This window comes from Macadamia integrifolia, chromosome 12 (assembly GCF_013358625.1).
Source record: "Macadamia integrifolia cultivar HAES 741 chromosome 12, SCU_Mint_v3, whole genome shotgun sequence".
Taxonomy (NCBI): Eukaryota; Viridiplantae; Streptophyta; class Magnoliopsida; order Proteales; family Proteaceae; genus Macadamia; species Macadamia integrifolia.
In genome coordinates, this window is record NC_056568.1 from 21,352,707 (window position 1) to 21,366,560 (window position 13,854).

General features: G+C 40.6%; 1 protein-coding gene and 1 long non-coding RNA gene across 2 annotated transcripts; one reads left to right on the top strand and one right to left on the bottom strand.

Moving 5' to 3' along the window:
• The first annotated feature begins 1,448 nt into the window (after positions 1 to 1,448).
• On the top strand, positions 1,449 to 13,201 carry LOC122057539 (delta-like protein 4). Its single transcript, XM_042619669.1, has 4 exons — positions 1,449 to 1,876; positions 1,967 to 2,244; positions 3,296 to 3,357; positions 12,781 to 13,201. Exons 1-4 carry the CDS (start codon positions 1,665 to 1,667, stop codon positions 12,982 to 12,984), a joined length of 756 nt encoding a protein of 251 aa, XP_042475603.1. The 5' UTR covers positions 1,449 to 1,664; the 3' UTR covers positions 12,985 to 13,201.
• LOC122057541 lies at positions 3,753 to 11,768 on the bottom strand. The gene is made up of 2 exons (XR_006133550.1): positions 11,160 to 11,768; positions 3,753 to 4,085 (listed from the first exon to the last, which is right to left on the bottom strand). It is a non-coding gene; the product is annotated as an uncharacterized LOC122057541 (long non-coding RNA).
• Positions 13,202 to 13,854: the final 653 nt, after the last annotated feature.

The window sequence follows — 13,854 nt, forward strand, 5'->3', positions numbered from 1 at the left end:
TCCAGATCGGTCAATTTTACCTCTAATTTCATAAGAAAATTAAAGGCTCTTTTTACAGATTTACCCCTGATCCGATACTGATACTTGATCTCGATCAACCAAGTATCGATGTTGATATGATCTGGCTGATCCGATTTCTTTAAAGAGAAGTGTGTTAAGTGTCTACCAACTTTGATTTCTACCAAAAAAAATGTCTACCAACTTTGATTAGTTGATTTGGAAGTTCGGTGAGAGCGATGATGCTTAACTTCACTCATAGTCTGTAGACTCTGCACCGGTGTACGGTGGCTTCTATGAAGTTTCATTTTTTCTGTTTGTAGGGGTCTGGTGAGATTGTTATTAGTTGTTTATTAAGGGTATTCTCATCACTGTCCATGCTTCCATAACCTAGATATATATATATATATATATATATAAATTAGATTAATGTTTATTATTTTATATTTAAAATATTCTGTTTTCTTTTTATTAAAGTTTTTCCACAAAGACTTGTCTTGGAAATGAAGAAGGAAGAACAAACACACTTTGGAGAACGCATTATAACGGACACAATCGTTGGATGAGAGGTAAAGATTGATTATGCACCTCTTTTATCCCAATCTAATGGTTGTATGCATGGTTGTGCACCTTAAACATTTGCCTATCTAATCTTGTTCCTCGAACCTTGCTTGGTTGCTTGTAGCTTCTGTTTACTTTATCTAATTGAATCTGATCACTTTTTTTCGTTGGGACATTCATGGGTCTTTATTGAAAATGGTTATACCATCTCAATCGGCTCTGACAAAGCTTGTCTCAGATAGACACGACTCTCAAATCACTTCTAATGCTATAATTTCTTACTCTACCTCTACTGGTCTTACCGCATAATCTTTTCGCCATTCTCATCTTCGCTACATTTAATTTATTCAAATTATTCTTCTTAACTAACTACCTAACATTTCGCTCCATTTGTCATATACATCATGTAATTATCCAATGATTTATTTCCAATCACTATTTTAAAAAATCAGATTGAGTCTCAGATTTGGATCGAAATCAGCCTTGACTAATTCTAATTCTCAACATTTTGGAACAATTGATTCTAGGAATTTGGGACCGACTCCGATCCAGACAGGACCAATATAGATTGACTTATATTTATTGCACGGATCAGGTTCAGAACGTACGAAAACGTCCCAGGTCCATGGATTTAGTCAATTTTCTCTCCCTTCATTTACTAGATTCTTAATCAACGGATCAGGGACGTACGTACATGAACCTGATCTGTTCACCTTATTTCGGAGTCTTTCTCCTCTTCTGTACAATTATAAAATGACGGAAAGCGCCATCATATCTCCGAAGTTTCTACTAAATCCTTAAGTCCCTGGGGAGTAATAGATGAGGTTGTCATGCCCAATGTACGTCATTTTAACTGCCAATCCCACCCCTCGTTCGTTGACTCCTTCTGCTTCACTTTCTTCAGGAACACATCATCCTCTCTCTCTCTCTACAGTGCTTAGTTTACTACTGCTTCGTAGTTCGTAGTCGCCACTTTGCTTAAACCCCAAGATTCTACGTTAGATCCCACAACTGAATAATTGCAGACAAATCAAAATGTGAAGAACAGTCTCAAATCTCTCTCTCTCTCTCTCTCTCTCTCTCTGTGCTTTGGCCTCGTTGCTGAAATGCACATTTTTGGAAGAGGACGGGAATTCAAATTAGGGTTGAAAGAGTTGTTATTTCTCTTCTCGCTGCTTCTATTGGTATCTCTCAATGCTTCTGCTTCACATTGCGATGACAATCGATGCAAAACTGGGAACTGCAATGCCACCGGCTCTTGCATTTGTAATCTTCCCGATCCATCTACCATACTTGAAGGAGATCGATCATTCTTAGGGTATGATTATTTTACATTGTTTCAATTTTGGGTTTTTTTTTCTTAATTTCAAATAAATTTTGGGAATGGTTTCTTGTTCTTACGATTCAGGGGAAGGTATTGTGATGAGGAGCAGATCATGTGTGATGGGACTAATTCGTTCTGGTGTGAACATGGAGCAACCTGTGAGGAGATTGTTCAGGGCGAGAATTATACCTGTAAGTGCCTTCCAGGTTACTCTGGTGTGCACTGTGAGCACGTTGGGGCTCCTTGTGGTCGTCTTTTCTGTTTTCATGAAGCAGAGTGCTTAGTTGAAGGTGATGTGTGTGAGTGTCCATCACATTGGAGAGGGAGTGTTGACTGCTCTTTGCCTACAAGAAATGATACAGGTCTCCTTTTCTTCCCGATCTCCAAGTCCATAGTATTCATTATTTTTTTGAACTGCATTACTCTGTTTGGACTGTTTTATTTTTTCCATGAACTGATCTATTAGTACTTTCGAGTTAATTAATGAATCTCCAAAGGCGCATCCCTTGTACTGTATTTTTTTTCTGGAAAATAGAATATGGACTCAAAATAATGAGAAATTTTGGAATAATGAGGAATGGATCGAACATTCTTGGTCTTCTTTTCTTTTCTTCTGTTTCCAGTCTAGACTTCCCAAATCATTAATTAGACACTGTAAACTATGTTTCCTGTTCCAAATTCTACAACTAATGTGATTTTCACAAGATAATGGGAATTCTGGTTATGGATTAATTTGAAACTGTTAGTTGATATCTATTCATGAAACAATTGTTTTGGGCCTTGGTTTTCATTTTATTTACTTGGTTGGTTGTTAGCATTTCAAAATGGCATTATATAGCTAATCTAGTTGCAGGCTCCATGTTCCATCAACTGCTGTGACCACTGTTTACATGGTTTTAAATACTGTCACTTGGAAATCTACCTCTGGAACCTTGAGTACCAAGTCAAATCTCATTTTATTTCCTTTTTTTTTTTTTTTTCCTGTGGTTTTATGAGAGTCAAAGTCAATGCTTAGCATAGATCTACAAAATTGGTGTAATGACATTCTTGCAACGATCCAATGTTGCTGTGATAGACCACACTGAGTTGAGAATGCAGAAATTTTGCCAGACCCTAGAAGGCTCTCTGTACAGGCATTAGGTTCTGATACCATAATTTGTTTTGCATCCATATCAGTGTAAACTATGTTTATCTGTCAAGCCGCTCTTGGTTTATAGCTCTGGTCTTTCTTGTTGCTCCTAGCTATATACATAAAGTTACAAAGAAAGAAATGAATCTTAGAAATCTCTGTTTCTATATGTTAAGTAATATGTAAACAAGTCTGTGAATATTTTCTTAAACCCCCCCCCCCCAAAAAAAAAACCCTAACCTTTTATTCTGTTCTTTACTCACCACACATTCCATCTGCTGCAGATACGACCACAAATTCAACCAATGCAGCGGTGAGACATGCAGATAGTAAAAATAATACAAAGGTGTGTATGAATCATCACTCCATTTTTTTTGTTGGTTTTGCTAGATTCATTGGATGTGAGCCCCCAACCACCACCACACCCCCCCCCCCCAAAAAAAAAATGAAGGAACCAGCATGCACGAGAAGCAGAACAATTTTTTAGTAGGATTTAGAAATTAAACATTGGGGAGTATTCTGATTAAATTTTGTGCAAGTTGTAGAGCTTGAAGCAACATCAGGACTGTAGTTTTTATGCAATTCAGTTAGGATATTTTCCTAAAAGTAAGAATTATAGGAGAAAGAAGTTAAAATAATGCCTTTTTAATAATTAGAACAATCATCAAAAGTGAATGCACAACACATCCACTCACTCTTGTACATTTCCTACGAGCTTGGCCACAGAAAAATGCACAAGGATGGTCTAACAAGACTCAATTTCCCAACATATAAACTTCCAGAAATGCCGAAGAATTACAATTCCTAGATCATTCATAAAGTGAACATTTCTATGTGGTGGTAGAATAATACAAAACCTTTGTTAAAATAGATATGAGACACTACCTTTTACAAGTGTGCTCTACGACCTCAAAACATCTGTTTCTCTTGTCCTTATTGAAAACTCTTCTGAAAAGGAAATCATACAATTTGAATGGTGATAATTTTCTTTCACTGATTCTCTTCGGAAAGGCACAAGAAACATGAGACCCAATCTTTTGGAACACCATCAGTCTGACTATCTGAATCCCTTATCTGGAGAAAAAAAAAAAATCACCTGATAATTTTGGATGACAGTCACACATTGTCTCCAATCATTAGGAACTACATTGTTGCTGGGGCATGTTGTGTTAGAACAACCACCTCTGATGGACGGCATCATTTTGAATCACCTGTTTTCCTTTCATTGGTCTTATTAAGAAAAGCATACGAAACATGAGACACTTATCACACAGAAAGATATCATTCCGACTGTCAGCTTCCCTTTTCACAAAGCCTTCAATAAGGAAATAAGTCACAGGATTATTTTGAATCACATATTGCACCGTCTTTGCATTGTCTCTTCTAATAACCATAGAATTAAAAGAATTGAATGCACTGGCACACAAATTAGGTGGGGTTTTCACTAACTGCCAATGAGAAATTCGGAGTATAACTTCAAAGTTCACCACTACAAGCTGAAATTTGTCATCACTACAAACCTAATATTTTTATCTGGTCCTGCTTGAAATTAACATCTGGTTGATCACCTGTCTGGATTTAGATCCTCTTGTCAGCAGAACCCCAGAGGTAATGAATTTCACTGAGTTTGTTCTTAAATCAGTGATTGATAAAATTATTGACAGTTAATGACTTCTACCTTGAGACTAGAGAAACCATTTCTACATTGAAGATGCATGATAACACTAGTTAGAATTCAAGAGCAGCCACTTTGTTTGGGGGGGGGGAATGAAAGGCGAAAGGTTAGGAACTGTAAATGGCCCTGATGTAGGGGGGGTTCCTAGATGACTAGGTCTCCTACAAGATTAACTAACTAGGTAGGTTAACTCAAGGGGCTTAGGTAAATAAGACCAAAGAATCTCAGCAAATACGATTAAGCATGCAAGATAAAGCGAGACTAATAAACAAAGTAGCCAAAAGCAATATTAATCTAGATGGAAAAACACATAAATTCTTACTCAAGTTTCAAGTGGGGACATGGGGAAGGGAACAAACGACATATGAATATTAGGTTCAGCACAAATCCATCTAGACACCCAAATTAGATATGCAACAATCGATAAAATAGGCACAAACAAAGGGCAAAGGCAGACTTCAACCTTAAATTGTTTTCAATATTCTTCATTAAATTGAAAATAAACAATGGCCAATGGCCTTACACTTAAAGAGAATAAACTTCCAAAAATAAAAAGATACTTAGAAACTCAATTGCATGAAATAAAAACTACCTAATAGATCAATATAAAGAAATCCTAGTTTCCTAATTGTGTAAGACAATCAAATATCACTAGATATAAAGCAAAGTACTAGAATCAAATAAGATTTGGTGGGGTCCACAAAATCTTCTAAGATCTTCTAAAAATCTGGATCGATCTTGGGACCCACAAGATCTTCTAAAATCTGGATCGAGCTTGGGGCCCACAAGATCTTCTTCTTTCTATTCTTTCATCCACAAAGATGGCTGCTTCTTTTTCTTCTTGCGCCTGTACACTTTGATGTCCCCATCAACTCTCCCCGGCTTGGAAGAATTCACCTCTGGTGAATTAATGCTCATGTAATACTCAAGTAGGTCTGGGTTGAGTTGTTGGACTTCTTGTATTGTGATCCAGGTGTTGTCAATTTCCGGACGTCCATGCCACTTGACCAAGAACTCTCTAGGACCTCCAGTGTGTGTGGACACAATCCTCTCATCAAGGATTTCCTCAATTTCTTCAGTTCTCCTCGTGACCTTAGGCACAGGTGGTAAAGAGGTGGGGGGAAGTGGTTGGCTTGGCTCAGAAGTCTCATCAATGTTGAAAGGGAAGTCTTCAAGGTCATCAGGATAAAAAGAGATGAAGGTAGAGGTACCATGGTATGGGACTAGGTCTTCAACATTGAAAATATTACTGATCTCTGTGCTGGCTGGAAGATCAAGAACATACGCATTGACACCTATCCTCTTGAGTACCTTGAACGGACCTGTGCTACGAGCATGTAGCTTGCTCGCTTTTCCCCTAACAAAACGTTATGGCTTGATTCTTACCATCACCATATCACCCTCTTGAAACTCTTGTAGCCTTCTGTGCACATCTGCCTTCGATTTGTATTGCTCATTGCTCAGTGCTCAGTGCTATCTGTCTCCTTATACCTGCATGCAAATCATGTATATGCTGAGCAAAAGATTCGGCTGACTGGGAGGTCTTAGAACTAGACACGACTGGGATAAGGTCTATGGGTGCCCGAGGCTGATATCCTGAACAAATCTCAAAGGGGGACAGACCAGTGGTACGGTTCTTAGAACTGTTATATGCAAACTCGGCCTGGCTAAGGACTCGATCCCAACTGGTAAGGTGTTCTCCTATGAGGCAATGCAATAAATTCCCTAAGCTCCTATTGACAACCTCGGTTTGGCCATTGGTCTGAGGGTGGAAAGCTGAGGAGAAACTGAGTTTCGTGCCCATCATCCGCCATAGGGTCCTCCAAAAATGACTAGTGAACTTAACATCCCTATCGGACACTATGGTGAGGGGTAACCCATGGTACTTGACAACCTCGTTAAAGAAAAGTTTGGCTACTATGGATGCATCGGAGGTCTTAGAGCATGGGATAAAATGGGTCATCTTCGAGAAGCGGTCAACAATCACATAAACAGAACCATGGCCTCTCGAAGTTCTTGGTAGACCAAGCACGAAGTCCATGCTAAGGTCCTGCCAAGGGGAATGGGGAACGGGGAACGGGTAGGGGAGTGTACAAACTCGTGTTTTGCTTTTGTTGTTTAGCGGTCTGGCATGTCCTGCACTGACCCACAACTCTAGTAACATCCCTCTTCAGTCCTAGCCAAAAGAATCGGTCCTCTACGAGGGTGATGGTCTTATCGCGACCGAAGTGGCCAGCGACTCCCCCAGCATGCAATTCCCAGATCATGAAATCTCGGAGTGAAGTCCTAGGAATGCACAACTTGCTTCCTTTAAAAAGAAAGCCCTCCCTAAGTAGGTAGTCCGAGCGGTTGATTGGTTTGCCTTCACTCAAGGAAGTGAACGGCTCATTAAAATCAGGAAAGGTGGGGTATTGGTCCTTGACTCGCTCGAACCCTACAACCTCTACACTCATTGCTTGGAGTAGCACACTAGCCTGACTCCTAGCATTGGTGCGATTGAGGAACATGTTCACCCGGCTTAGTGCATCTGCAGCCGTATTCTCGACACTAGGCCTATGCTTGAGTCCAAAAGTGTACTCTTAGAGGAACTCAACCCACTTGGTATGCCTCTGATTGAGTTTCTTTTGGGCACTAAGGTACCTCAGAGCTTGGTGGTCAGAGAATAGTACGAATTCTTACGGTAATAGGTAATGTCGCCAATAGCGCAATGATTGGACAACCGCATAGAATTCCTTTTCGTATGTAGAATATCGTTGCCTAGCTTCATTAAGCTTCTCACTAAAATAGGCAACAGGGTGGCCCTCTTGTCCTAGGACACCACCTATCCCAATACTAGATGCATCACAGTTAACTTCGAAGACCTTAGAGAAATCTGGGAGGCGCAGGACTGGAGCTTCAGTCATAAGCTTTTTAATCTCATTAAAGGCCTTCGTAGCACTCTTAGTCCATTGAAACTCCTTTTTCATACAATCGGTGATAGGAGACATAATGGAACTAAACCGGTAGATGAACCTTCTGTAGAAAGTGGCTAAACCATAGAAGCTTTGTACCTCATGAATGTTAGTTGGTTCAGGCCACTCTACAATCGCTCTCACTTTCTCAGGGTCAGCAGATACTCCCTGAGCTGACACAACAAATCCCAGGAAGATGACTTGATCACTCATGAAGGTGCACTTCTTGAGGTTGACAAAGAGTTTCTCTTGTGAGAGCACATGAAAAACCTTCTGTAAGTGATCCAAGTGGGAAGATGGGGTCTTACTATAGATGAGGATGTCATCAAAGTAAACCACAAGGAACTTGCCAATGAATGGTTGAAGCACTTGATTCATTACCCTCATGAAAGTGCTAGGTGCATTTGACAAGCCAAAAGGCATGACTAACCACTTAAAGAGGCCATCCTTTGTCTTGAAGGCTGTCTTCCACTCATCTCCCAGCCTGACCCTAATCTGGTGGTACCCGCTCTTGAGATCAATCTTCGAAAAGATCGAAGAGTTGGCCATCATATCCAACATGTCATCAAGCCTAGGGATAGGGAACCTATACTTGATGGTGATCTTATTGATGGCCCTACTATCAACACACATACGCCAGGTGCCATCTTTCTTTGGCGTGAGCAAGGCAGGTACAGCACACGGGCTAAGGCTTTCCTTAATGAATCCCTTTTGCAATAGTTCATCCACTTGCCGTTTGAGTTCGGTGTGTTCTTTGGGATTCATTCGGTAATGGGGTAAGTTCGGGAGAGAGGATCCTAGAACTAAGTCAATAGCGTGTTGGATGTCACGCATAGGCGGTAACTCATCAGGTAGTTCCTCAGGGCATAACCTCTCGAATTTCCTCAACAAGGGTTGCACTTCTCTAGGAGCCTCAGTGAATAAGCGTGACCTATCGGTATTACTCTGTATGGCAACTAGAGCATAAATCACCCCTGACTCGTGACACTCTCCTTCAAATTGTTGTTGATTTAAAATGTTGACTGTTTTGATGGGGGCGTGTTTGGATGTACTTCCCTTGTGTTCTGGAACCCTAACTTCCCTAGGGGGACTGGTTGTCAGTCTGATCTTCTTCCCTTTGAACTCAAAGACATAGGTGTTAGACTTCCCGTAATTGGTGACATCCCGGTCATATAACCAGGGCCTACCTAGAATGATGTGGGCAACATCCATCTCTAGGACATCACACCACACTCGATCCTCATATCCTGCAAAGTGTAGGGGAACTAGACACCTCAGATTTACGGGAATGGTGGATTGATCAACCCAGGCAACCTTGTAAGGCTTGGGGTGGGGTTCAGGTTTGAGGCCCATTCGAGCAACAACGCTCTTGGCGACCACATTCATGCAACTCCCGCTGTCTATGGCGACGCGGCAGTTCTTGCCCTGATGACATGTGTAGGTGATGAAAATATTAGTTCGTCGCCAATCGTCGCTATTCTTAGGTTGTGAGACCATGCAATGCACAATGCCGAGCTTGAGGTCACCGGCCTCCTCGGTGTCCTCATCAGATATGGTCTCATCTGGCCTATGGTCCTCATACTCATGGTCCTGAAAACCCTCTTGGTCACTTTCCTCATGGGTCTGCTCTCCTACGTAAAGATTCCTATTGGGACACTCTCTGGAGAAGTGACCAAACCCACGACACTTGAAGCACTGTTGTTGCCCACTACTCTTGGGCGCTTCTCCCAAAATTCCTTTACCCTTGTTGTCAAATTGACGCTGTGGTGCAGCAGGGGGTTTTGGGAATCCAGTTGAGCCTTGGGGTGGTTTTCTAAATTGGGACTCCCCAGCTTGGAAGTTCTTCCTCTGAGAATAAGTTCTCATGGAGGATTCCACCTCAAGGGCTATCCTGAAGGCCTGTGGAACGTCTTGCACCAGGTGGGGTGCCATACGAGACTGAATTTCGGAGTTGAGCCCGGTAAGGAATCTGGATAGTGTCTGCTCAACATCCTCCCTAATACGGCTTCTAATTTTTAATTCATTGAACTTGCTCATGTACTCGGTCACAGTCAACTTCCCTTGCTTCAGGGTATTCATTTCATTCAACAACTGGAGCCTATAAGTGATAGGCAAAAATTCCCTCTTGAGCCGCTCTTGCATCTCTACCCAGGTGGTGATTGGCTTAAGTCCTAGGTGGTCCTCCTGGTACTCTAGGTCTGTCCAGAAGTCCTGGGCAGCTCCAATAAGCTTGAACTTAGCAAACCGGTAGCGGACTTCCTCTGGCATATCATAGAAATCGAAGTACCTATCCATCTGCTTGATCCAATCCAGAAGGATCCTAGCATCAATCTGACCATCGTAGGTAGGGGCATCTACCTTAATCATCCGTCTGACATCAAAGCCCCTATCATGGTGCTCATAGCCCTCATCATCTCCATATTGGGTTTGGCGTCTTGGCGGTGGGCCTCGACCCCTAACCTGATCCCTACCACGCCTTAGTCCTTGGAAGTTATCCCCTATCTGGTCATAACCGTCAGTCTGGTTATTTTCGTTTACTTCCTCAGGGTTAGGGCCTCTGCCCCTAGGTTCAGTGCCAGTTATGTTACGGCCTTGCCGTCCATCAGGGTTTTGGGCACTTGTCTCGAGGGCAGCCAACTTATCGGTAAGGGCTTGGAGATGGATAGCTTGTGTTTCATGTATGGTTTGAACGGCTTTCATGAATTCAGCCAATTGCTCCGATTGAGTGGCGGTGCTAGGAGGGTCAGACATATCCTGGTATGCTCTACCACTACGAGTGGACATAAGGAGATGGGCAGCCAAAGGTACGGTTGCCACCAAAGACTCAAGGTCTACTCAGGATCTCCAATTGAGATAAGTAGTTAGCCCTTTCAATCTTGAGGTCAGAAATCTCCCTCTCGAGTATATGCTTTTGGAGGGAATAACGTCCAATGCTATTTGGCCCCGCCAATTTAAGAAAGAAAAGGGTGTCCTCTAATCTATGGTATCGCTCTCTTAGCTCAGACTCGACCACGGACAAATGGTGACGGAGACTAGACCTCAAAAGATAAGACATGTAAACAAGGGACAACAGTACTTAATTACCCTCAACCTAGACAAAACCATGCTCTGATACCAAGATGATGTAGGGGGGTTCCTAGATGACTAGGTCTCCTACAAGATTAACTAACTAGGTAGGTTAACTCAAGGGGCTTAGGTAAATAAGACCAAAGAATCTCAGCAAACACGATTAAGCATGCAAGATAAAGCGAGACTAATAAACAAAGTAACCAAAAGCAATATTAATCTAGACGGAAAAACACATAAATTCTTACTCAAGTTTCAAGTGGGGACATGGGGAAGGGAACAAACGACATATGAATATTAGGTTCAACACAAATCCATCTAGACACCCAAATTAGATATGCAACAATCGATAAAATAGGCACAAACAAAGGGCAAAGGCAGACTTCAACGTCAATGGGTTGCAATATATATAATAGGGATTAAGGGAGGTGGGGAGGATTTAGTTTAATACTTTACCATACTGCTATTCAGATCTGAGGAGAGAAGAAGAAATCCAGGTTCTCCAAAATAAAGAGGTTGTAGTCCACTTTTTGTTGAAGAAGATACATCCAGCCAATTGTAGAGAGAGTAGCAGCAGTGGTGTAAAGGCAGCAGTGTGCAGCAGAGCAATTTTGTACCGGCAGAAATATGTTGCAGCAGCAATTTTATAACAGCAGGAATATGTTGCAGCAGCAGTGAGGTAAGGCAGCAGGTGCAGCAGCAGCAATTTTGTAACGCCAGTAATGTGTTGCAGCAGCAGTGAGGTAAGGTAGCAGGTGCAGTAGTAACAACACAGCAGCAGAAAAAAAAAGAGATAAGACTGAAAAGAAAGAGAGGGAGGAGACAAGAAGATTGAGAGAAGAGAGAGCCGAGAGAGTAAGGGAGGAAAGAGGCGAGAGAGAAAGATGAGAGAACGAGAGAGAGAGAGAACCGTGAGGGGTTGGGGGTTTATTCTTGTTTTCAATATTCTTCATTAAATTGAAAATAAACAATGGCCAATGGCCTTACACTTAAAGAGAATAAACTTCCAAAAATAAAAAGATACTTAGAAACTCAATTGCATGAAATAAAAACTACCTAATAGATCAATATAAAGAAATCCTAGTTTCCTAATTGTGTAAGACAATCAAATATCACTAGATTTAAAGCAAAGTACTAGAATCAAATAAGATTTGGTGGGGTCCACAAAATCTTCTAAGATCTTCTAAAAATCTGGATCGATCTTGGGACCCACAAGATCTTCTAAAATCTTCTAAGATCTTCTAAAATCTGGATCGATCTTGGGGCCCACAAGATCTTTTTCTTTCTATTCTTCCAGCCACAAAGATGGCTGCTTCTTCTTCTTCTTGCGCCTGTACACTTTGATGTCCCCATCAGGCCCTCTTGTGCCATCCAGTAGGCACGCCTTCATAGTTATGCATAGTGGTTTTTGGACAGTACAATAAGGAATCAAACAAAAGTTGCTTTATGGATAATGTGGAAATAGATCCACCTGACCACCTTGGCAAATATTTCCTTTTCTTTTCCACCATCTGTAAAACGAGTTCTCATTTTATGTATGCAGCTCTTGTTTGTTTGTCAGTGTTTTCTTGTGAATGCACCTTTGTAAGAGAAACCATAATTTGACAACACCTTACAATGTACTAGCTCGCATCTTACTGAATATCCCAGATGATTCCTTCATGGCAAGAAAAAATTTCAAGAACATTCCAAGCTAAAATATTCAATCAGAATACTAATCCTGGTCCTAACCCCTAGTAGACGAGAGTAAATTCACCTACCCTTTGCTATAAACATAATATGTCAAGGAAAATTTACCAAGACAGCTTCCTGAGCGGAAACTATTGAGAGAAGGGTAGCTGCTTACATGTGTTAGGTTAAATTTGTGAATCTACCACCCAACCAAATTAGGTGCTGGTTATTATCCTAATCTGTTATTCAAACTATAAATGTCAACTGGGTGAGGGAATCAATATCGAACATATTTTCCATATTTATTTTTTATTTCACTATTTCGTTTTTTATTTTTTTTTTTCCCAGCTTTATGTTAAATTAGCACCTGTTCTCTTACCAGAGCACTTGTTATTCTTGTGTTCAGTGGATTGCAGTGTTATTGGCCATTTCATGTACCATAGCAGCAGTTTCTGGTGTTTTTATTTATGCCAAGAGATTCTCCAAGAATAAAGAAAAAATGGTTCCAAAGTTTCAACAGTTGTCCCAAATACCACATGATTTCTTGGATGATGATGAAGATGAATCATCTTTTCCAGTGGCAGTTCTGAATGACCATTCGCACCTTTAGATTGTAACATTTGATGTTTGGAATCTCTAGAAGTTTTAGTTTTCCAAATACTTCAGATTTCTTGTATTTTATCATACTATCATTCTGTTTTGCTTTGGGAGATTAGATTGTGAAGCTTACGTTTTTTATTCAGTAACTTTCATGCTACTGGGAATGATAATTGAGATTTTTGTGGCACAGAACTATAAAGATATTTCAAATTGAGTGCCTCATCCAATTCAAATGTGTTCTTCCTTCTGATTCTGGAGATTTATAGCCCAATACGCCAACCTTAAAAAGTAGCAAATTTTGTTTATTTAATCATAAATCATGTAGCAACTAAAATTTATTCAGAAAAGTAGAAGGTGAAACCAACAACAGGAAAGTAGAAGGTGAAACCAACAACAGGTCTAATCTCAAAAGTTTCAATTATCAATGTTGAGAGGAATGGTGACAAATTGATGATGTGAAAGCCAGAAAAGAAGACAAATAGTTTTGATCACCGTATTTGCCTAGGACGAAAAGACATGTCGGAATCAGAATCACAACAGTACATATAGGTTCTATCCCTAACTAAAACTAAGCTCCTTTTCTTCTAATTACCAAGGTCATTAATAGTATAGCAAACAGCCATAATAGATATTCTTGGACAGAATCCTCTGTACATTTGAGGTAAGAACCATAATCATGCATTTTATCACCGATAAGTGGTAAAATAGGATTAAAAAAATTTGTACATTCTTGGAACACTTTTCATCTGGGAAATCTCATGGTCATGCATACTGATCACCATAATCGTCTGCTTCATGATGATTATTGATCAATGATAGAAGAAGCTATGTCACTGTCAACTATATATGAAGAACAAAATTTCATTCCTAAGCTCCATTT